The sequence below is a fragment of the Strigops habroptila genome, chromosome 1, assembly GCF_004027225.2.
Source record: "Strigops habroptila isolate Jane chromosome 1, bStrHab1.2.pri, whole genome shotgun sequence".
In the NCBI taxonomy this organism is placed as follows: Eukaryota; Metazoa; Chordata; class Aves; order Psittaciformes; family Psittacidae; genus Strigops; species Strigops habroptila.
The window spans coordinates 26,305,444-26,331,158 of NC_044277.2; the positions used below are offsets into that span (position 1 = coordinate 26,305,444).

A 25,715-nucleotide genomic window follows, 5' to 3' on the forward strand; every position below is an offset into this window, starting at 1 on the left:
CGTGAAACTTCATATGGATGCATCTATGAAAGTCTCTTTCCTTGAGTAAGTTTAGAACATCTTTTCCAAATCAGAACTAAATATGATAGTGTAAGACAAATATAGATGTGTAAGGTATGTGATATCTACCCTAAATCTTTGCAGTTTATTATAACCTGTAAAGAAGATCTCTTCTCCTTAAGGATTCCAGCTGGTGCTATCAGCAGCTAAGCAACACAAAATCCAGAAAGGACAACATGTAATAGTTGATTTTTTAGTTACTGTATGAATTTCTATTCAGAATTGATATAAAGGCAAGTGGAAGATTTTTGCCCTGTGTTCAAAGCTGGACATGGGAGTGTATAATGATGTCTATGTCTGCTTCTCATAATCATCCATTGTAAGCCTGTGACTATAGTCATCCATAAAAGACACATTCTACAGAGTCTAAGAAACTCAGCTGGTAAATGGGCTGGCTAAGAGCACAGGAGGCAGATCTCTTCCTGCCTTTCAAAAAGGCTAAAAGTTTTAGAACTAACTGGAAATTTCAGTATTTCAGTTTTTCAGTTTTGCTTCCCTACAAACCTGCTCACTACTTATTAATTACTGCTGGTAACAGCCATAGGCAAGAACAATCATATTGGTATTTGATAAAGATATAAATCTCAAAGAAATTATAAAGTATACAACTTGAATTATTCGAACACTTCAACAAATAGTTCACATTTATTTTCAATTGCATTTTTCTGCTTCCTTCCTTCTTTACTTGTTTACTTATCCTTTCATGTTTGTTGCTCTTTTGTCTTTTCTTTAATTGTTCTCATAGTCCCATATATATCTACAACTGTATGGAGTTTTCAGTTATTTTCTATTTCTCTTTACTTTCTCACATATCCCATGAGGCTCTGACCCTACTCTTGCATGTTCCTGCCCACAGCTTACTCAGAAATATTCAAAGCCATAATTCTTCCCTCACACAAATATTCCTGAGTCATATTTTTCACTTCAAAGATTTTCTCTGTCCTTCATATGCCTTGCCTCTTCCCTTGGCACTCATACTCAAACACTGCTACTCTATTTCCTTACGGCTCTCTTTATTTACCTGTGTCGTCTCCCTCTCTCTTCCTCAAACATGCTTACAAATACTCAGGTTATTTTGTTCTCCACCATTCTACTCATAACACTGGTTTTCTTCTTTTTTTTTCTAATGGATACAGCATAAAGGAAGGAGACAGCTGTATTTGCTGTACATGCTCTTCATAATAAATAGCCACAGCAGTCCTGACAGTGAAGATTAATGAAATTCCGGTTACAGTAATGTATCTATTTCCACTTCCGTTTCCATTTCTGGGTTTTACAGTAACAGCAGAGTCTACAAAATGCACCAGCAAAAACACAGTTAGTGCTCACTGAGAGTGCAAACAATGAGGAGGTCACTTAAGAAAAGAGAAAAAACAAAAGGGATGGTATGAAGTGAGTGAGTTAGTGTTTCTTTTGCACCAGTTACAGTGATTAATTCATAGAGTAATAAAAGGAAATAAATTACTGATATACTAGAAACAAAAATGTTTACTAGAGCCACTGGCTTAGGAATGGAGGGAGGATAGCTATAATATTCTTGGCTATCAAACCTCTGTACGGAAGAGACTCCACACTCCCAAGAGGTATCTTGTTCCACATGCTACTACCATCACATTTTAGAAAGTTTTGTCTAACATTGAATCTGAACTTTCTGAATAATTTAGTTGATTCATTTCTTCCTCCATCCCAGACTCAGAAAGAATTAAATACCTTTGTCCTTTTCACAGCAACATTTTCCATACAAAGAGACCATTTATTCTCAGTCTTCTCACGATAAATAGATAGTATTCTTTCAACTTTTACACATCTTAGTTTCTACAAGTTTTAGTATTTTGTTATTTTCCTCTGGACTGTCCTTAGTTTGAGGCTGAACACAGCTGGCAATCCTAGCAGAAAAATAATTTGTCCTGTCAGAAGTACTGCACACCTATTAATACACTCCATAATGTCTTGTCTTTAACGGTAGCACATTGCTGACTCATATTTACTTTACAGTCCATTACAGCCCCCAGATTCCTTTCTGAAGTGCTGCTGTTTTACCAGTATCCTTTTGATTTTACTTCTTGATTCTTCTTCCCAAATGTAATTTGCATTTGTCAGTATTAAGTTTCCTCCTGATGGTTCTAAGACATTTGTTTAATTTGTTAAGATCATTTTGACTTCTGATAGTGGCTACCAAAGTGCCAAGAGGTCCTTCTAGCTTGCTGACAGCTCTATATTTCATGATTTCATCATTCACATCACTAACAATCTGCAGAACAGAAAATGCCTATAAGATCAAGCAGTTAACATGGAAAAAGTGTACCACATAAGGAATTCTACTTGAATAGCATTACTTTTCGTTAGGCAGAATATGGCTTCTTCAGAGCTAACTGCCTTACTCTTAAGATATCAAATGATGCAGAACCTGCCACATTCCCACGTGTTGCTACTGTATGTTGTGAAAATTTTATACATCTAATCTGCCTGTGTTTTAATTCTGGCCATTGACTTCAACTGTTGGAGTAAGGAGATTTCAGCTGTTGGCTGTACCTTCTACTTCCAGGCTGTTCTGCATCATGATCAATATCTTTGCCTTTTTTTTTTTTAATAACCAAACACGTAAAAATAAATTTTTGAATATTGGCATTTTGAAATTGCTTGTTTTCTGTAAGCTTGCTTGTTTCCCCCTCCCCCCCCCTTCTTTTTTTCCGCTCCTTTTTCCCAGGATGCATTATTGTGATAGCTTGCCTCACTAATGTGGATCACACCACCTTCCTTAGACTGGCTCACATTTCAAAAGGCTGCACAAAATGTCACATTAGCCATAAAATCTCTGCAAGAGTGGTTTATCTGCCCTGCACAATATCCAGCACAAAGTTTGTCAGTGCTACAGGTATTTCCACAATCAACCCAATGCCCAGATTTTGCCCGGTTTGTTTATGTCACTACCACGATTTCTGCGAACTTTGTCAACAACGATTCAGGATTTTCTTCTGAGCTGCAGAAGGTACAAATGGCCCCAGGACGCCCTCTGGATGCGCGGTGATCCGCCCCTTGCATTTCGGACACTCCATCCCTCCTCCTCAGCTACCATCTAACCACCTTTACAACTACCTGAAAGGAGGTTTAGTGAGGTGAGGGTCAATCTCTTCTCCCAAGTAACAAGTGGTTGGACAAGAGGAAACATCCTCAAGCTGCGCCAGGGGAGATTTAGAATGAATATTAGGAAAAAATTCTCCACCAAGAGGGTGCTCAGGCGTTGGAACAGGCTGCCCAGGGCAGTGGTGGAATCACCGTCCTTGGAAGTGTTCAAACAACGTGTAGATGAGGCCCTTAGTGACATGGTTTCGTGGTGAACTTGGCAGTCCTGGGGTAATGGTTGATGATGTTACAGGTCTTTTCCAACTTCGTTGATTCTATGATTCTACGACCTCCCTGTGCCGCTCGCACTGCCAGCTCCTCCGCCGCCGTGGCCCGTCTCGGTGCGTGCCGAGAAAGACTCCCCAGGCAGCCAGGCCGCACGCGGTGGCGGCAGGGGAACGCCGAGGCTGAGAGACCCGCTCGGCCCGGCGGCCGCTCCCTCAGGCCGCCGGAGAAGAGCAGGAGGCGCACAGAGCTAGCCGTGAAGCTCGCTGGTATTACGCAGCGCCCCGACCGCGCTCGGAGGGATTCGGGCTCCTCTCCCTGAGGAGGGGAAGGGCGGGGCGCCCTGTCAGCAGACCGGGCACTTGTGCGGCTGCTGGGGTACGCCTGTATGAGGAAAGGCCGAGCGCGCCCCCCGCGCGGCTACCCCCCGCCAGCCGCTCTCGGCAGCAGCGCGCTGGCAGCGCTCTGGCTGCAAGGCGAGCGCGGCCGCACGGCGGCGGAGCGGCAGGGCCGCCTGGCGGGCCCACTGCCTGTAAAACGCCTACGGGGCGGAGCCATGTAGATTTCGGCTGAACATTCTGGAGTGGAGGGGAGCGGCGGGGGGCGAGGTGAGGCGAGGCCAAGCCAGGCCAGGCCAGGCCAGGCCAGGCCCGGCGAGGCCAGGCAGTGCGCCGAGCCGAGCCGAGCCGAGCCGCGCCGAGCCGAGCCGCGCCGAGCCGCGCCGTGCCGCCAGGCTGGCCTTCCCCTGGAGGGGGAGGAGATAGGAGAGGAGGAGGAGGGAGAAGAGGAGGAGGAGGAGGGAGAGAAGGGAGGACACGGGGAGGCGGTTGCTGCTGCTGGGCAGAAGGGAGTCGTGCAAGAGCTGCGGCTGCACTCGGACGCCACATTCCCTCTTTACGGGACTGGTGGTGAGGATGAGCGAGAGCTGACCCTGCCGCTGCCGCCGCCTGTGCTGTGAAGTGTCTGCTCCTCCCCCTCCTCCTCCCCTGCTGTGGGTGAACCTGCGCTACGGGCTCTTCACCGACACGGCAGGGGTTGGTTTGTTTGTGTATTTGTTTAAGGCAAGGAGAGAGAAAGAGATCTTCCACCCGCTGAAGCACAGTTCACTATGATCGTACTCGCATCCAGCACTGGAAGCCGGTTGGATTTCGTGTCTCAGTCCAGGGTGTTTTTCTTGCAAACCTTCCTTTGGATTTTATGTGCTACAGTGTGCAAAGCGGAGCAGTATTTCAATGTGGAGGTAAGCTCAGCCGTATGCGTGTGCGAGCGTGTGCACTCCCCCTCTCCCGTTCCCCCTTCCCTTTTTCTTACATCCCTTAAATAAAATGAAATAGCCAGCCAGCCATGTCTTCCAGCAGTCAGGGCAGACGTCTGTGGTGGCTTTCTTTCCAGCAGGCGGTAGCTAGCTCCGCTCCCTGAGTTCCCGCCCGATGGATGCGTTTCGGCCGGAGATCCCGCTGTCCGCGGCGGCACAAAGCGCGGAGCTGGGCGCCGGGCACAGCCTCCGCCGCTGCGCTGCCCTCGCCCGCCCTGCGCGGAGAGGAGACCCTCACCTCTAGCACGGGGGACTCCTGGGGCGTAGGATGTAGCTCAGGGAAGACTGTGAATATCTTGGGCTTAAGAGAACACTGTATTGCTGAGTTTTCATTTTTTAATGAAGAATGAATGAAAGAGCGTTATGGGAACAGGAGGAAGGAAGTTTATGATTTTGGCACGTTTCTTTGTGGTGAAGTATTTGGCAAGATAACATCTTTTTCCCATTCAAAGGTAACAAAAAAAGTTGCCACTGCATAAAGGTGCAACTACAGCACAAAAGTTGGAGGGTGTGGAGGACCAGGAAACAGAATTTTTCCAAGTGAAAAAGCTACTAAAATGTGGGGATACCTAGATGGGCAAACCCTAGGAATTTACAATGACAATGACAGTTCAGTGGGCATCCACTTCCAGTCACTCTTCTATACACTCCCAGTTTTCCCGTTTGGGGTTTTTACATTGTGCTTTTTGTTAACTGATGTTTCTTTACTGACTTTATCATCTTTGCATATATTCTTCCTTTTTCTTTCTCCTGTCACTTCATTTGTTCTGCTGTAAGCCCCTTTTCTTAATCTGTTTCAATGTGATGTGTGTATTTCCCTCTTCCTTTCCCTGTTTGTTCGACTTCATCTTTCTTTGTCATGTGTCTCCTTTTAATTTAATTCGGCTCTTTCAACTTCTGTTTCTCTCTTAAATCCCTGTGTGCCTTCACTTTCTTCCGTCCTGCCAGCCCCACTCCAAACTTTATGCTGCACACATCCATTGCCCTCACTCTTTTTTGTTTCTAGTTTCTTTCGTCCCCTGGGTTCCTACAGTTCTTCCTCTCAGAGAATGAAGCCTGTGTCGTCTTCTCTGTCTCGCCCATATGCACACTTGCTTGTTTCATATGAGCCCTTGTTCTCACTCAGTGACAGTCATTTTTGCTACTGTCTCTGGCAGGATCACTCCTGCAGATGATCCTCTGTTCCTAGACTGTTTTCTTCTTTGTCTAAAGTTTTTACCTGTACTTCTTCTCCCTATGTGTCATGCAAGATGACCTCAAATGTATAAAATCCTCTCACTTTTTCTTTCCCCATGTCTGCTTTCATTCAAGCCTTTCCCTCTCTACAGGCAGTTTCCCTTGCCACATGCAATCCTCCTCTCAGCCTGACACCACACATCCATAGCTTGTCTCTTTGACTTGTATTTCTTCAGACAGTATTGTCTTTTTACTCCATCATTAAGGTCTCTCCTCTTTATAAATCCTAGTCTTTTTTTCTCTGTCATTTACGTTCTAGTTGTTCTTGTTTATAAGCAGTGTGCATTTCTGCTTCTGTTTGATTGTAAGCTCTTTGGGGCAGGACTTGTGTATTCTTGCATGTTTATGTGGTGTGTACTGTGCTCAGGTCCAGAGTACAATTGTGAGACTTTTGCTATGTAAATACTAAAGTCACAAATTTCAGAGTGCACGTTAAAGTTTTATCCGTCTTTTGCTCATGTCCTCAGCTGCCTTCTTTACCGATGAGCAGGGGAAGGCAGTGTGGAAGAGAGGAAGTTGCTCTCTGTATCCTCTCCAGGCTTCACAGGCTGGCCCCCTGCAGGGTATAGGGAAGAAATTCCAGCGACAGAACTTTCTCCTCCCACAGTAGTCTGCTTTGCTGGCATCTGGCTCTGCTGGAGAGACGGGCGGCAGATGGAGCTAGTGTGGGAGGAGAAAAAGATTGGTTTAGTCAAGTGGAATATGAACAGGAGGCCAGCTCCAGTCAGGAGGAGGTTTTATGCGGAAAGAAGGGAAACACTTTCTTTTTTTCCACCTCTTCCATATGGAAAACAGTACATTTTGAGGGCAAAGGCAGTATCGGGAGCAAGAAACAATGTTGGGTGGAATACAGTAGCATGTATGTGTGATGAGAGCACATATTTCTCCCTTTTGAAATAGGCCCATCTCCTGTTCTTCCTCTCAGCCCTTCAGAAACAAAGTGTGTTATCATATGTCAGTGCTCCCAGTCTCTTTTCAGGTTTAAGTCTGAGCCACAGGTTGCTGGGAGCTAGAAGAGTGTTTCAGGGAGTTACTCTGGTATTTAAGAGTTTTCCTAATTTGAGGCTTTGCCCTGGGCCTTTGGCCGCGCTCAGTGACATGGTCCTGGACTAAGTAGACCTAAGATCTGCCCCAGAACAGCCATTGCCGTGTTCACATTCTTTGAATAGCAGTGAAAATTCAACTTTCTTTTGACTGGGAACAGCAAAGGCTAAAAGCATGGGAAATTTGAGGCAAAGGACTTGACAACAGCGTGCATGTATTGTGCTGTACAATCCTCCGTGTCAGCACAAGTGCATAAACCAGTTGTACTTAGTAGTAAATTGTGAAAATATTACAAGTATTTCTTATGACAATAAGAATATGCAAAGTAAGGTTCAGGAAAGAAGTAGTGTACATATAGTTGAATGAAATGTTACTGAAAAATGCTTAGGATACTTAGAAAACAGGGTTGGTTTTTTTTTTCCTTTTTTTTTTTTCCATTCCTTACTGTGTCTAATAAAGTCCTTATCATACCTGTTGAGCATTATAAAATGTGGAGATAATTTATTTCCCTTTGTTGTTCTGTTTCATTTAATCCACATTCCTGACTGACAGACAAAATGTGTGCAATAGTGTATGATGTGATGTTTTGTTTTTTTTTGTTTGTTTCCATGCGGGTTGTTAGGCTGTGAGCCAGGGCAGTTCTTAGCAGATATTTCTGTAGCTCAAAGATATTAAATAAAAATGTTATCTTTTAAAAGAAAAACAGAAAGCTGAAGTTTACAAGCTTGTATGAACATTAATTTTCCTTGTAGTTTGGTTGCCCTCTCTGAAATTTCTTTTAACCGAACATTTTCATGGATGATATGGCTTTCAATGATAGCTGAGTTGTCAATCCAGAAATGTATTCATGTATGTAGTATTTCATGTATAGACATAGTTGAGTAGGATTCAGTTATTGGAGTACAGGACTCTGGAGGGGCACGCTTGCACTCTTGAGTCAGTGAGAGCTTTGTGGTAAAGCTGTATGAGAGGTGATTGTAAACTGATAGTTTAAATAATCATGATGAAGCTTAGGGTTCACATAGTCTTATGTGTTGGAAGATTTTAGCATTAATTTTCAAAGTCCAATGATTACCAGTTGCATCTTTGTGAGACTTTGTTTCTGACATTGTGAGAAAAACTAAGGACTACACTGCTAGCTCCGTCTTCTTAGTGCTGAACTACTGGTCCAAAACAATAACTTCACTAAGTAAGTTCACTAACAGAAGAATTTGTCCGTCAGTGTAGAGTTTCTCTACTATGTTCAGCTGTTTCTGTAGACTTGCAGAGGAAGATAGACATGAATGAGATAGTGGATGGAATAATAGTTATTAAAAGAAAATCTTACATATAAAATTGGAAAAAACACGCAAAAGATAATAGAGCAACCAACTTTCCCTTCCCTTCCTCCCCCTCCCATCCCCCCCAGGTTTCTCACTATAGTAATAACATCTTCTGTTGCTCAGAGGTGACTCTTTTGTGTGTTATTTGGAGTGTCTACAGATGGTCTTTCACAAATATCATCCGTATAGACTAACATATATATTTATGCATATAAAATAAGCCCCTGAAGGGGGCCTGTAAGGATGCTCGGGAGGGGCTCTTTGTTAGGGACTGTAGTGATAGGACAAGGGATAACAGGTTCAAACTTAAACAGGGGAAGTTTAGATTAGATATAAGGAAGAAGTTCTTTACAGTGAGGGTGGTGAAGCACTGGAATGGGTTGCCCAGGCAGGTTGTGGATGCTCCATCCCTGGTGGTGGTCAAGGCCAGGTTGGACAGAACCTTGGGCAACATGGTCTAGTGTGAGATGTCCCTGTCCATGGCAGGGGGGTTGGAACTAAGGTCCTTTCCAACCTTAACTATTCTATGATTCTATGTTTTCCTAAAAACAGTAATATTGTACTGTTTGAGCTGGTATTATCCTGTGAGTTTATCTTCTAATGTTATCTATTAATTTATATATATATTTAAGTGATAAGTATGTGTATATTTACTATGAAATGTTCAATATAAAAGAAATTGAAAAATGATGTCACCGTTTTGTTAAGGGAAAAATGGTTACTGAAACAAGAATACTGTGGTTGGAAGACAGGATCAGCATGAATCTGGAATAAGATTAATCTCTGGATCCTAATACTGCTTATTTTTACACAGTCAAGCACCTGTGTAAACCCTGTTGAGCAAAGAAGTGTTTTTTTAGAGTGGTACCTAGCTTCATTGACTGCATCTGTAATGTGGAAAACACTAGAGAGAAAGCATGCTTCATCATCTCTCTCATCAAGCTGGCAGTTACGCTCTATTTTCCTTCTTCTAATGCTAAATATGTAGACTTCAATCCCTAGGGTAGGTCTTAAAATGACTCCTATTGTGAGCAGCTCTGTAAAGCCATACAGTTTTTTCTCCATTTTCAGAGGTGGGACAGTTAAATTGCATACTGTGGAACAAAATACAGTAGAATCTGAACTTCAGGAAAATACCATCAGTTTCCTTCATGGTAATAAGTGCCTGAGAACCCCATTGTTTTCATTGTTAATAACTTTACAATTAGCCTCCAGCTCCTGCTGAATGATAAAGCATGACCTTTTCTCCCATAGCCTTTGGGTCTTTTAAGCTTAAAAACAGACCAGTTTAATTCTTCAGCTGGTAACTGAAAGGGAATAAACATTTGGAATGGGAAAAAGTCCTCCAATATCAGCTTTACACACTTTTTAACAAGTGGGCTTGATTGTCAGGTTTGCAAGTGCAACACAATATTTTTGTAATTTGTTAAAATTCAAGCTCAAAACTATGTAGAAGCAATTAAGATGGTTTTGATATAACTAGTGGCATGTGTCCTAAAAGGAACTTACAGAATCTTCTACATTGTTTTTAGTTGCAGTCAGTTTGCATGGTTCTCAGTTATTTAAATTCTGAATCTCACTCTTGCATAAGGTATCAGCTAAATGAATTGGATTTTTGTTAGAAAAAGAAGTTTGAACTGAAATTATTAGGATGGAGAGGAATTATTGAATCAGGTGGTGGAGGTGGTTAGTGGGTGAAATATTAGTCAATAAAAACATAGATATAATGTGGCGTATTTCCTGTTTGCTTTTGAGGAAATTCAGGTACATAGAAAACCTCCTGTAAAGGCTGCTAATGAGCAGATATATCTAGATAAGGAAAATAATGGGAAAGTTATGTGTCTGATTGATAGGCAACAGAACACTTTCTTGTTGTAGGAGGTGGATAACTACTATATAATGAACTGGCTCTCATTTGATAGGAAGAAATACATATAGAGACTACTAGCTGGCAGAGTGCATTCTCTACTGTAATTTAAACAATAATTCCTGTTTACAAAAATTTCAGTTGGTCAATTTGAATGAAATTATTTTGTGCTACTAATGTTGCAGGAAGGTTATTGATTATATTGCCTGTATTTTGATCAAAGACAGATTGAAAAGATGGTCCCGGTTCTTAGGAGTTCACAATTTATGTAGTATGTTAGACCAAGACATATTTAGTTATATTTGTGGTTCATTTTATTGTCCTATTGCAAATTTTTGACTGTTTAGTGTTTATGCATCAGACCTCCTAGGGATTCTCAATTCAACTAAAGAAATAAAATGGTTCAAAGATTTATGTAATCACCTTATGTAGGGAAAGATAAATCTACCAAAATTAGGAATACTCCCAAAATCAGGATATTCCTAATTTTTTCTGACATGAGGTCTTACTAAAACAAATACACAATTTGTTAGCCCACCTAAAACCCCTGAATGAACCCAAGCTCTCCCTCTTCCATTATTGAGAAGGCATAATGTAAAACTCCTGCATAACCATTCATTGTTTCTTCAGAGTGGATATATTGTGTTCTTTAACTGGTTTAAGATTTATGCTGCTCTTCGTCAGTTTTATTTGAATCCATCTAAAAGGTCAGTGCTTGCTCTAGGCATCTCAGCTCTTCTTATGCACTCAGCAAGACTGAGTTGTAAGAGTTTATAAGATAGAATGCAGTATTATATAGAAAAAATTTCAAACTATATCTGTTTTCAGTATTTTAGTCTGTCTCATTCTTCTGCTTTACCAAATAATCATTTTGTGGGGTTAAACACTGGAAGACTTTGGGTTAATGCTTTTTGAAGATCTTTAAAGTAACAATGTAACTTTTAAAAAATTTTAATTATCTTTTTAAATTGCTTAATTCTTCTCACTTCTCTGTTTCTGATTCCACTTTATTGTCTGACCTGTTTGCTGTCCTTAAACTACACTATTGACCATAATCTGAAGGAGCAGGCTAAGTCTGTTTAATTTGTTATCTGTGATATGTCAAATGACAGATTTGGTTTCACTTTGAATGAGGAAGACCAGGATTAGTGCTGCAAACATGGTTTTAGTTGGCACTGAAATGGATTTGAAAAATAATTGTGATTAGAGCTTTATCCTTTAAAGAGGGGTCATGCTATTTGGAACTTTTATTTATTGGTTGCCTGGCAACTCTTCATTCATGTTCTTGCTTATCATCATTCATTATTTTGCTGTACAGTAAGAGCAAATACGTGGTAACAATTTATTTGCTGAATTAAAATTGACATATAAATTACTGAAATAGAAAAGAATATTTCTGTAGTTTTACTTACTAACCGAAAGTGTTGGTACAATGCTTCTCTACTTATTAACATCTGGTTTATACCAGCTGAGGAGTAATCTGTGCTTCAGATGTGATCATAATGTTCCTGGCATGCCTTTTGAGGTATTACGGTACATAATTGACTTAGGGGCTTGTTCAGGTGTTCTTGTCATGCTTAAAATCTCTTGTTAATTTCAGGATCAAGGCTTCAGGATATGAAAAAACTTATCTCCTGTGCTTTCAGTTTTGGCATTAGGCAACCGAGTCTCAAGTGCTGAGACTTGAACCCATTATTGGGGAAGGGGTTTAAAATTCTGGGATTAAAACTGCTGCGACATGGGATGTGCAGCTGAAGCAATGAGCCACAATAGAGCATTAAAGTCACTCGATGCTTTCTCATTGTAGAACAATAGCAGTTTTTATCACACTGTGAGAAAACATGCATAAAGCATATTATTTGACAATTGTTTTGTGACTGTGGATGAAAAATATTTTGCCTTTTGTATTAATTCTTTATGAATCATACTGTGATTGACACCTGTGTGGAACAGCATTGTGGAATGGGGCAGTTGTGCTGTGGAGTATTCGTAGAAGATGCCTCTGCATGTTGGGAGGAATATTGGAACAAATTCCTTATGGCTGCATCTTAAAAGAGCATCTATCGCTGTGGGGCCAGGGTGGAAGTAGATTTGTCTCTCTGCTGCTACCTCTCGGTAGCAGTGCCTTTGCCTCAATACTGGACAGCTCAGAGCTTAGGGAAAGAATGTCCCTCTAAGACTGATACCCTCAGCTTTGAGCTTCTGGTTGTATTAACTCAGCAGTACTCTTCATACCATGCCATGATTATGGGGGACAAAGTAACTGCTGTGAGACAAATCTACTTTGATTTTCATAAGCTTTTCCCTCTCACAAGATATGTTTGTAATACATGAAGATGCTGTTATGCGTTTTTCCCGTTTATGCAATAGTTGAACTGGTTTCACAGTTGTATAGATAATTTGAGAAGAAATGCTATCCTCAGAAAATCTGGTCTTTGTTTTTTTCCGCTTGATCTTGTAGAGAAACAGCCATTTTATTTCATTGGTCCTGTTCGTTTTTGCTGACATCTAATCAAATTTCACTTACAAGTGTGAAATACAGGTTGGCAAGGGGGAGACTTACCTTGTCAGAAAATTACCAGCTGAAAGGCACATGGAAACGTATCAATTTCTTTAAAACATAGATAGCAAAAGAGAAAACCAAGCATTGCTTTCAATTAGTAGAAAGACACTTCCTTTAAATGTATCAGTGGGCATTTACAACATGCACCAAAGAGGAAATTGCTTCCTTTTTGTACTGCATCTGGATCTAAAGGTGATGATCCTGTCATATTTTTCTTTCTTACCTCAGACTGGTTGTGTGATGCTCTTCTAGGATATTGTTTTGATCCACTGTCTTTGCAGAGAAATTGACAGATCGTGTTTGTCTACATGTCATGGTTTACATCCTGTACAGAATAGTAATAATACATTTAATTGCACATAGAATAAATGATCTGTCTTTCACACAATAAAATCTGTTATTATTACTGCAAGTAATAGTTTTATAGTGCTAACTATACAGCATGATTTTAGTCTTCGCAAGTGAGGCTTTTTTTTTTTTCTTTAATTACTTCTATGTATTTAAAAAAATAAAATAATATATAAAAAACCCCAGACAACCAACAAACGGAACCCAGGACTGTGTTCTGTTTTTTTATTTTCCTCATTGATTATGAAGTGCTGGATTCTGATATTTCTGTCCTTCATTACTTGTACATGGAATGTCATCTTTGGTAAGGTCTTTATTATCTCTTTCTTTGTTGCATGTATTTTTAAATATGTTGGGAAAAGGAGATTATGTGAGTAAGTGACTGTGGCACGAGGGCATGGAGATCTGAGTTTTGTGTCCAGTTCCATCGAGAGTCTTCATATCGATCACATAGCTTATCCATCTTTGTAACCTTTCTTGTACAAATATGAAGTGGACTAATTGAAGAGTGTTTGCTGCCTTTTCCAATACTTGTCAAGATCAATAGAAGTGATGTAAAAGAGCCAGGAATATGTCTTCATCATTCACTTGTCTCAGAACTACTTAACTTTTTTCGTAATAAGTAGTAGAGGGATATCATAAAATGTGAATACAGCATTTCAATTTGATCATCTGTGTAATCATTCAAGTAGTGAATATGTTAAAACAGACAAGTACCAGATCAAAAAAGGTGAAAAACATGTCTACGACACTTCAAACACTGGTTAATTTAGTTTTGTTGCCTTTTTTTAAAGTGTAAGTACCAAAACTTGGTAGAGAACATTATCAGTAGGGTTATGTGAAGAATGTCATTAGATGACTGAAGATAGAGACTATCATATTCTCTTTCAGAATGAAAGTTTGAATAATTTTTGTTACCCCAATACAAAACCAAATAGTCTGCTCAAAATTTATTTAAATAAATGTAAAAGTCTTAACAATTAAAATGGATTTTGGATCAGATCATAAATATTATAAAATGCAAAATTAAAAACTGCTCTTTTTGAATGAATGTACTGTTTAGTAATTAAATTGTTCCAGAAACATTCATATTGGCTTGTCATCACAGTACCTAAGCTGCTTCTTTTTTGAATATTTGTGGATTTTTATGAAATACAATAAAAGATTGGGCTATCACTGCTCCAGGTATTAATGTTTTTTATTAGATACCACTAATAGGCAGATGTGCTGCTCACATATCCCTGGATGTTAAAAACGTAATAGTGGGAGGATGAGGCACTGGGGAAGTAAGAGATTTGCTATGCTGATGTGTTAGGTATGGTAGAAGTGGAAACTGAATCTTGTTTTTTTTTTCAGGCTTCCTGTACTATAAGTTCACATTACAACCTTCCTTCTTTCAACTTTCCTCCTTACTTTTCCTTACTTCTTTCTTTCTTATCTCCTGTTTTCATCTTATTTTTTTAGTTTTCCCTTCTTTCCTTTCAACTTGTTTTCATACAGACTATTGCCAGCAGCCAGGGAAAATCATCAGTCATTACTGAACCATAGAATCAGAGATATTAGAGATGGAAAGATTTATCAAGAGCCTATTTCTCTGCCAGTGCAGGATTGCTAACTGTTGCATATTTGCTGGAGTTTTGTCAAGTTTTAAAATCCACAGTGGTGGGACTTCTAAAATTAGAATTGAAAAAAAACCCCAAACCTGGTAGAAGTACAGTAGAACAACTACAGTGGAAGATTTCATTTCAATAGATGTTTCGTTTGGCTACTGGCAAGAGATTGAAGTTGGCTGAGGTTAGGCAAGTTTTGATAGAAAATGATGTCTATTCTGTAATCCAAGATAACAGAAGCTGTTTATGAGCATAGATGGCATGCACCAATTGGTAATTCGGTGTATTTCTTTGACTTTACAGAATGAAAAATACAGGAGGGGCAGAGAGAGATGAAGGATTGATTTAATTTTTCACTCAATTTGAAATCCTTCGTACAGTTCAAATGGACTAACACTGCCTGATTCTAAAAGATATGTAGATGTGTCTGAATTGCTGACAGGAGGGCTTGACATGCTTATGATAATTTTCTTGAAGTACTATGCCTTATTGTATTGAAGTATTAATACCTAGTGAATAAAACTGGATGTTAGTAGGAGTGTTATGGATAACTGGGTATTATGCTCTGTTAAAGAATCTTATTTTGGAATTTCATGCATTACATCATTACCATGGTCACAAACACAGATTTAAAGATGTTCATGACACTGGCACATATGAGCTATCATAATGTCCATGCTTTGCAAAGTATTTAGCACTTAGGAAACAAGGATCTCAAGATATTTAATGTGGAAATGTTGAGTTTGTTTACTGATATACATCGTGATAATGAGATTTGTGCAGGGTGATTTGCATGAGCTGTATTTTCCAGCAAGTGTGCAAGCTGTAAGGTTAGATTGAGAAAGGGATTTGGTTTGCAAAAACAGTACTTAAATTTAGGTGTTCAGATGTGCTGTATATGTTTCCTATATGTTAATAAGTCTGCTTCCTGAAGTCAATGAAACAGAGAGACTAATTCAGCCGACCAACCAGTTAATATTTGTATCAGAGTGAATTGAATCTCTTTTTCTGGGCTCTACTGTTAGTATTAACTAATAGTGTGATTCCGTTGCTTATGAGTGGGCATCCAGCACCATTTAAGATGCCTTTGTCCGAGATGTGCAAAAGACTGACAGAAATAACATGGGACCTATGAAAGCTTCACCTTTTTAGGCTAGCAATGGGAGGGCAGGCTGTGTGTCCTAAGTAATCTGAGATGACGCTAGACACTTCTGTTTAGTTAACTAAATCCTGTTCCCAATTTTAAGTGATGGTGGAGGGTGTTAAGACACCTGTATCTACAAGGCTCCCCCAGGTAGACACTGGCAGTCAGATGTCGTAATGTGGGGCTGAATCCCTGCCCTCTGCAATGATGGGATTCATTAACACTTGTCTAGGTACCTGGTGCTGTTTAGGCCTTTGGGTCTGTCTTGCTTGGCCTCTAGATAATGTTACAGAAAAGCATGGGCCTCCTAAAAGGTCTGATGATATATCTGCCAGCCCCTGGATAATGTAGATCACCTCAGATCACACCAGACACCTGTACTTCTAATAAAAGCAAGGGCATAACTCCATTTTTATGGTACTAGAATTTTTACCCTGTCACTCTGGTGCCCTGCATGTTAAGTACATTATCCTTTAGCACAAGAGGCTAACACTTTCTTACGTCTTTAGAGCTCAGTATTTTTAATAATTGGTTAGGGATACAAAGAACACAACATTTCTCTGCTGGCATCGAGGCAGTTTTCCCTTCAGCTGTAACGAGACCAGGTCTAGCCCTGTTTAAATCTGAGTAAAACATATTACCTAAGTTATAGCAAATACTGCTCACATGTTTTACAAAGTCAGTGCTTCTGACTGTTACTTGATGCCTTACTGTAAATGATTTTAAAGGCTGTCTTTCCTTCCTAGACATACAAACCTCTAAACAGCTATTTGTTGCTCTTGAGAGGAGAGAACAGAATGTTAAGCATCTTTATAAAAAGTAATTAGAAAATATATTTTAGAAAGATAAGCTTACTAGATGTCTATTGTCTGATAGACAATCCCTAAGAAGATAAAAATCAAAATGACATTTTAATAATTTATTTGGGTAAGAGCCCTAGGCTCTCAAGAATAATTAGCAATGTTTTCAAGTATTTCTGTTATGTAAAGTCACCTGTGGATTAATTCAACAGAAATTTACATTTCTGTGTTGATACTAGAATTTAGATCTCATCATAGGCGGGTATGTATTTCATTGATCTATTTACAACACTTGCTTTAGGTCTTCAGAACTGAGGAGTTAACTGAGTCAGAATAAGAGTGTTATTGATCAGCTTATATTTATATATTTACTTATTATTTATAAATCCAAAATTTGAAATACCTGAATGTGCTACCTGATGTACTATTTAAATGAGTTTTCTGCTATCATGTAATTATAGAGAGAATAGATCTATTGTTGATTTTTAGGTCTGCGTTTGGGAAGGAAGAGTGATATGTCTGCAATCTTTTATTCTAGAAAAGCTTCCTTTGTGATATTTAGCTATACTTTTTTTTTTTTTTTTCCGCACTGACAGGCTCATTTAGAGAAAAAATCCAGTATTTTAGTTCCTTTGTGAATAAACCTATCATTTTTCCTTGCTGCCAAAAGAATTCACTTTTTGTCCCAACAGTGAGATAGAGTCATTTTTCTTCATAGATTAATTGCTTAGATGCCTTTTCCACTGAGATATTAGAGAATTTTTTTCTACATGCAAGATCTTTCTAAGGAGGTGATGTCAATTTAATTTGAGCCAAAAGATTTGAATTCTATAGAAATATATTCTTTCTTTGGCTTTGATCAAAATAAAAAATCTGTTCCATTAAAAGGAGTTTTTAATGCCTTTATGAATATTCCCTCCCTACTTTAAATTTTCAGCGGCAGAGGAAATGATTCTTAAGGTGAAACTAAACTTTAAAAGTGTTCGAACAATACATTCTGTGATATTTTGTAAATGTTATGAGTGTCTAAGGATGGAAGAGCCTAAAGCAACTGTAGCTTTTCTCACTCTAGGGACATGGTTTCGTGATGGACTTGGCAGTGTTAGGTTAACGCTTGGACTCGGTGATCTTAAAGGTCTTTTCCAACCTAATGATTCTATTACAATAGAGAAATTCATCATACCTGTTAGCTTTTGTGTGATAGCTAGAAAAGGACAGAGTGGAAATTTAAATGTCCCACAATGCAAGGGCTTTGTAGGTGTTAACTTTTTTTTAAGAAATAAAATAATTATATGTGTAGTTGAAAATCGTGTAATGGTATTTGGTAAAATATCTAATTAAAAAAATGGTAATTTTTTTCCTTTGGAACAAAACATTCTCAGAGTTGCTGAAAGAAGTCAACAGCCTTCAGATATATATGGAAATTGAGAGTATAAATATGCTTTTGCTCCATGCTTTTTTTTTTTTTCCTTCTTTGGAGCTCATACACTATCCATATTTCAGTGATAAGAAGAACCTATTTAGAGACAGGAAGAAGAAGGGAATCCACCCATACTTGATCTATTTTCTTTTACATAACTGTTACTTGTTTACTTACGTACTTACATCTCAATAAAGCATCTGTGTCTAGTGGTCTTGATGGGAAAACTTTGATGAGATTCTAACTTCATGGAATTGTTCTGGTTGTACCATTATTTTCATTGGGTCAAAGATTTTACTCCAAGCTATTTGAAAGCACTGAATTTCCAAACATTTTAGCAGAGTAAATTAATAGTTTGTATATATTAAATATGTTTGATAAATATTTGTGTGGAAACCTATAGGTTTAACCTATGGGATTTTAACCTAAGGGACAAAACTGGTGCAAAAAGAGGTGGGGATACACTATGTGTAAACTGAATCTTGTGGTTAGAAGAAAGTTTAAAATCATTAGAGGAATTGTATTCTTGAACAACTTTCTGGAAAGAATAGTAGGGGAGTAATGTAGGAGAGAAATAGTTAACTTGTTTTGAGATGGAATCTAACTGTTTAATGGAAGGGCTTACATAGTATTCTTTCTCTCATTAGCAGTAAAGGACTGGATTCCTTCCTTGTCCTATACCCTCAGTCTAACAGTAATTTTCCTCAATCAGTGAGGCTGATGGCTCTACTGACAGCCATTGACAGTAATGTTTATTCTTCTGTATTAGTCTGTCTACCTTAAGAACTCTATTGCTATTGTATTAGACAAAAAATGTGGACTATTTTGCATCAATAGAGTTCTCCGCTTCATGGCTTTTAGTCGCTTTGTCTACTCAGGCACCATGTGTGAAAGTCTCTTTTTCCAATAACATTTAATTCAGTGCTGACAATCATGAATAAGGCCTATGCAATCAACTAGACTGGTTTGAAAATCATAAAAGGGCCTTTGGAATATTTTTGGAATCTTTTCAGTTTTGTCTTCAAAATTGTATTTGCTGCTATTTTTTATGCTGTTCAAACTTCATAATATCAAAGTTCTTCTAGCTGCTGACAAACACTGTTTTTCACTATATGATGACTACTAACATTATACAGTTTGCATAACACCATTAAACTGTTTAACAGTGGCCAACTGGCTGGCCTTGTGCATTGCTATTTGCTTAACCACAGCGTAGCCTAAGCTTGATTCTGCGACTTAGCCACTGATTGTTTGCAGCAGCAGGGACTAAATTTGTCATTTTCTACTCTTGTTATTTGGTATCATCTGTGAGAGACAAAAAGAATTGCAGTGAGGTAGGACCAGTGTCCTAGAGTTTTAAGATTAGACCTCCAAAAGCAGTATATTAATACATCAATATCAGTAATGATGTGTACTTTCAGTTGTAAACTAACAATAATTTACAAACTAAGAAGGTTAATTTAAATAATTGTACTTAAATAATATACATGAATTTTTAGATAAATAGGTAATATAAATTCTCCCTCCTCCTATGTAATGAGATGATTTTTCTTTTATATTCTCCTATTTAGTTGTTTTATTTTGTTTTACTTCAATTGAGATACATGAAATTTAAGTCAGGACTTGAAGAAGACAGTGGATGACTGTTTAGATAATATTTTCATGAGAAAAATGCCAGTGATTGATACATACTCAATGAATTATTGATTGGAGAGGGGATGACATGAAAATAGTTGGCTGCTTAACGATGTAAATTTAAATTTCAGAATTCCTGTAGTGATTGACTTCATGCACGAGTCAGGATTTGAAAATGAGGAAGACCTTGGAAGACCTGGCAGTAGGGATTCTGCTTGTTCAGGAATGTAAATAGGGAGTTCAACATTAGTTTAACCATATATATCTATTTTAAATCAGCCACCACATTTCTTTCCTGCGATTCAGGAGACATTGCTTTGGTAGAAAGGAGAAAGCATATCATGAATTTCAAAGTAAGAACTAAACAGAAACACATGTTTATATGTCATATAAATGAAGTGGATAGTGTGACTCTTGACTTTGAAAGAACAGAGGAGGTAACCCCTTCAGGCATTGCTCTTTGCTTGTGTTAATAGGGTTGTATTCAGCTTTTGAGGTGTAGTGTCACAAAGGGACTAAAGATAGTGGAATGAATTTAGCTCATTATGTCCAGCTTGGATGTAAAGCCTTAGTCACATTAATGTTGGAGACAAAAAAGCATTTGAAATGCAGTCCCACATGACTGTGAACCCCTTGTCTTACGGTGAAGTCTTGTCCAGCAGAGTCTGTGCAAGAAGGTATCCCTTGAGTTCACTGTGAGTTTCAAATTACGCTGCCTCGGTTCATGCTGAATGAACACAGAATTGGAAGATGTTTGAAAGAGATGTGGCTGTGTTTATGTGTAATATGTTAAAATGATAAAACTGGTTTTGCAGGTTTTCTGAAGATCTGTAAAAATGCCAATACAGTTTAAATTTCTGCATTACAGACCTAACTGAAACTAGTGTAAGTCTTAGTATCTTTAGTTATGTTTAGAAATATTCAGCTAAGATGGTAAACTGAAAAGGTTTGGATAATTTTTCATATCATGTGGAACTGCTGGCTATTTCACCTATCGATTTGCTTGATCTAAGATACCATAACTTGCAGGAGTTAAGTTTCAAGTATAAAATTCAGTATCAGAGTAACTCTGTCTACATAGGTAAGCTAAGCAATGCCATGGAAGTATTCAGGCACTGACCTCATCTGTCTATGGAGTTCAACTATTTCAGGCAGTATTCCAGTAGGGACCAGCTAGCACTCTTACTGACCAGGGACAACCTCCTGAAGGATTTGAATTCAGACACTCTTGTGTGTTTAACAGTATGGAGGTGAGCTGTTGTGCCAGTAATTTTTTCATGCTGGAGAATGGTCTCAGGCACATGTGATTTAGACATGACCAGTCTTTTTTGTGAGTGTTCTTAATTGAACTGATCCTGATTTGTCCCTCTTGGTGATTCACTCTTCTCAGATGAGACATGAAGGAGAAAGGTCCAGAACACCTGTCTCCTTCTTACCATTTGTTGCAGTTTCTGTCAGAAAATTGTGATGACAGACACTGTGTTGGAAAACTGATTGTTTCATAGAATCATAGAATCATTGAATAGTTAGGGTTGGAAACGACCTTAAGATCATCTAGTTCCAACCCCTCTGCCATAGGCAGGGACACCTCGCACTAAACCATGTCACCCAAGGCTCCATCCAGCCTGGCCTTGAACGCTGCCAGGGATGGAGCGTTCACAACTTCCTTGGGCAACCCATTCCAGTGCCTCACCACCCTCACTGTAAAGAACTTCTTCCTTATATCTAATCTAAACTTCCCCTGTTTAAGTTTGGACCTGTTATCCGTTGTCCTACCACTACAGTCCCTAAGGAAGAGTCCCTCCCCAGCATCCTGGTAGGCCCCCTTCAGATACTGGAAGGCTGCTATGAGGTCTCCACGCAGCCTTCTCTTCTCCAGGCTGAACAGCCCCAACTTTCTCAGCCTGTCTTCATACAGGAGGTGCTCCAGCCCCCTGATCATCCTCGTGGCCCTCCTCTGGACTTGCTCCAACAGCTCCATGTCCTTCTTAAGCTGAGGACACCAGAACTGTACACAATACTCCAAAGTGAGGTCTCATGAAAGCAGAGTAGAGGGGCAGGATCACCTCCTTTGGCTTGCTGGTCATGCTTCTTTTGATGCAGCCCAGGATACGGCTGGCTTTCTGGGCTGCAAGCGCACACTGCTGGCTCACGTTTTGTTGTTTCTTTGTTTTTTCATATCAATATTTTCTTTGGATTTGCATCATCCAAGCACCACAAACAAAGGTTAGCCCCAGACACTTCTGTGGTAGAAGGAGAATCTAGCCAGATTTAAATGCTTGAGGATCAGGGCTTTATTTATTATCAGTCTGCAGTAGGGTCATACTGGTGTATTGGATGAGGGCTCAGTCAGGTTTTTTGTATGATTTAGAAGATGTGCCTTCAAAAGCCTGAAATAATTTTATTGCCATTTGTTGTGTACATTAGATTGAGAGTCAACACTTTGTCTACTATGTATTGTATTTCTTTTGAATGTGCTTTCTTATGATCATGTTTTTCTTGGTTCTAAGTTTGGCTTACATTGATTATTGAGGAGACAGACATGCTTTTTTCTTTCATTGTCTCTCGAATGGTTAGTGGCAGGGCAAGTGACCCAGTGCTGTACCAAAGTTGATCAAACCTGAGCTGGAGAAAGCAGCACCCGAGTCTCCAGGTGAGAGAATAGAGTCAGCTGAAGCAGAGACATTAGTTGTTACTTCTGATCATGACCTACCCAGTTGGCTCTCAGTAAACGCTTCCCTGCAGTTTATATGCTTGCAGTTCTGCATTGCAAACTTCCAGTAAGGTTGCAGATTGTGCATGGTACAAACGTTATGGTGTTACCCCACAGTCAAGTTCATATATGATTGGAGTCTCCTGTGCTGAAGGTGAGGTAAGTCAAGAGAGCTTTCCAAAGCTCCTTCACACTTTGATACTTCCTGGAACTGTCGAAGAATGCCACTGAGAATTGATTTGAATTATATGTTTGGAAACTGAGCTGGGATATCAACTTGTGTTACGTACTAGCAGCCCTCTGAACTCCTGGAATAGCATGATGTAGTGTTATTAGTCTTCAAGACTACATTCAGAGTATTACTTAGATGGGGAAAAATGAGCCTTCCTCTGCTTTTTCCCTTTGCATTTTTCTTTATAAAGCTCAGCCTGGTACGTAGCAGAGGACTTTAGCTTTGATGCGGGAAAGCATGCTATTGGGCACTGTTTAAGGAAGGTAGGCAGTTCAGTGTCTTGAAAAGGAGAAAACCCAGAGCAGATTTTTATGATTGATAATATTAGTCTTCTCTGACACCGTGTGAAATACCATCTTCTGTATAAACTGTGTGAACAAAATCAAGCTATTGATACCTATTGTGGTTACTACACCTACCCAAGTCAAATGTTTTGCCTTGACCTAATGCCCTCTGTTCTCATTTTGTGACTCTCATTTTGTAAGCCAGTTCTTACTTTGCATGAGCAACTTTTCTAATATCTGGCCTTCTAGGTGAAAGTGCTGTGTGTTGCAGAATTAACTGATTTGAAATTGAGGTAAATAAAATGTTCATTATGTCACATTTATCATCTCTCATATCAGAAATACATACAGTAAATTTGCAATGTGTAGGTTTTTTAAGAGTTTAAGTTACTCTGGCTGCTCTATGCAGCATACAGTTTTAAAGGTTTGTAAATGAGGCCACAGCAAGCATTTCCAATTTCTGCCCTAAAAGTGAAGTCAGTTACTGGATTGCAGTTTTTCAGATCCTCCCTTGTTCTTTATGTAAATGTAGTTATTACCATATAACATATGGTGCTTCCTCTCCCCTTTTTAACTTCACGTCTTTATTCTAAGTAGAAGAAAGGACATTGAAAATACAGCAAGCCTAGCAACAATGAAATTCCTACCGTGAAATCATGTCCTGACTGAAATTAATGGGAGTTTTACTCTGACCTCTGTGTGGCTGTGGTTTCACCTGGAGCATTTATCTTCCAAAGCTTTCAGTTCAAGTGTGAGGGAACTATGTCTGAAGCCGTGTAATCCCCTGTCACCAGCTACAATGTTTCATGTTGCTTTTGCTCTGTACTCTTAACTCACTGGATTAGCTCTTGCTAACATCAGTGCTATTGGTAGAACACTGTAGGCTATGGGATAAGTATAATTCAGGGGAGTGTTGCTTGCAGGATGATAATGTGGCTGATATTTTTCCAGAAATGTTTCTTGTGTGCTTGGCAAAGTAGTTTCAAGTCATTGAGACTTGTTTCTTTTATTTTGTTTAGAAAATGTTAAGATACAGCAAAATATCAAATGAGGTAATGCAGCTATTTTAACTGGGGGATATTTAGCTAGGGATCATTTAAATAAGACGTCTGACAATTTTCAAGGCAGTGCCTCAGTTTAAGCCACTTGTAGAATAAAGTGCCAAGTGATTATCAGTATGTTTAACTTACCTGTATGTACCAGGTAGATATATACCAGATCACTAGACATATTTTTCTTACGTTTCATTGTGATGTGAAATGAGAACATAATTTCTGCATCAACTTGAAATTATTCTCTCTCAAAATTAGTCTGAATGATCACCGTCAGAACAAGGTGTAAATGTTGCTACTTTGACCTACCTCTTCGCTTGAACTACATACTGGAACAAATTGCTTGCACTTCCCTTCCATATGGAGGAGGAGAGCATGAGATATATTGCACCACTGCTACTTCATTGGCATTAGCAGTGTTACTCCTCCTTTCTTTGGCCAAGGACCAAGTGAAATTTTTCTTTTAAAATGTATGAGATGCTCATGTCACTATAGCATCACATGGATCTGTGATACTGTTTGTGATATGCAAGGCGTATCTGTCTTACAGTAAAGAGTGAAACATAGGTATCCTGAAATTCCTATTAATCCTACCTGCTATGTCTGCTAGGTAAAAATACTTGATCTGGCTCCCAGTAGCAGTCATACAGTGCTATGCCTGATCCCCCAAATCCAAAACCAGAAAATTAGTATGTGTGTGAGTAGATCCAGACCTACATCACTTTAGTCCTTTTGGGTAGGGACCTAGGGAAGGTCCTGTACTAACTTTGAAGTCCATCTTACTTCATTTCGTTTTGCTAGTCAGCCTAGCATTTTGTTAAGCAATTATCATGGCTTACTTAACCCAAGTAGGCAACTGAGCCCCACACAGCCACTGGCTCACTTTCCCCCCGATGGGATGGGGGAAAGAAGCGGAAGGGTAAAAGTGAGAAAAGTAGTGGGATGAGGTAAAGGCAGTTTTGACAGGTAAAGCAAAAGCTGTATATGCAAGCAAAGCAAACCAAGGAATACAGTTCCTCCTTCCCATCAGCAGGCAGGTGTTCAGCCATCTCCAGGAAAGCTGAGCTCCATCGCGAGTGATGATTACTTGGGAAGGCAAAATGCCATTACCCTTTCGCTGCCTTCCCCCAGCTTTTATTGCTGAGTGTGATGACATATGGTGTAGGATGTCCCTTTGGTCAGTTGGGGTCAGCTATCCTGGCTGTGACCCTTGCCAACTTTTTGTGCCCCAGCCAGCTCACTGGTGGGACAGTATGATAAAGCCCTTGGTGCTGTGTGAGCACTGCTCAGGAATAACTAAAATTTCTCTATGGTATCAACACTGTTTTTATCACAAATCCAAAACATAGAGTGATACAAGCCACTGTGCAGCAAATTAACACTATCCTAGCCAAAACCAGTACAGAAATTAAAAAAACATGGAACCAAAACATAGGTGTCGATAATTCCCAAGTGCATAGGAAGAAATATTGGGTGTCAAGATGAAGTTGTGGTGGTAGTCTGGAGGAAGAACCTTACATTCTTTCATAGTTGCCTAGGAGCTAAATGTGAAATTATTGCTGCATATAAATATGCCCTTGTTCAAAATGCTTGACAGACATTGGAAAACAAATTCTCACAGTGGTAATAATGCTGTGTAAAAGTATTATCTCTGCACTTTCTGTAGCACTTTATAGGACATTTATTGAAGGCTTGTATATATATGCTGGAAAATAGTCATCA

General features: G+C 39.3%; 1 protein-coding gene across 3 annotated transcripts in view; it reads left to right on the plus strand.

Annotated features, from left to right (window-relative positions):
- The first annotated feature begins 4,215 nt into the window (after positions 1–4,215).
- MMP16 (matrix metallopeptidase 16) overlaps positions 4,216–25,715 on the plus strand; it is a 187,117-nt gene continuing 165,617 nt past the window's right edge. Inside the window, exon 1 of one of the 3 annotated variants that reach the window (XM_030496672.1) lies at positions 4,216–4,648. In XM_030496672.1, coding sequence (XP_030352532.1) covers positions 4,641–4,648 — 8 coding nt within the window. In that variant the 5' untranslated portion in view covers positions 4,216–4,640. The remainder of the gene's footprint in view (positions 4,649–25,715) is intronic. The other 2 variants (XM_030496662.1, XM_030496653.1) reach the window with 2 other exon arrangements.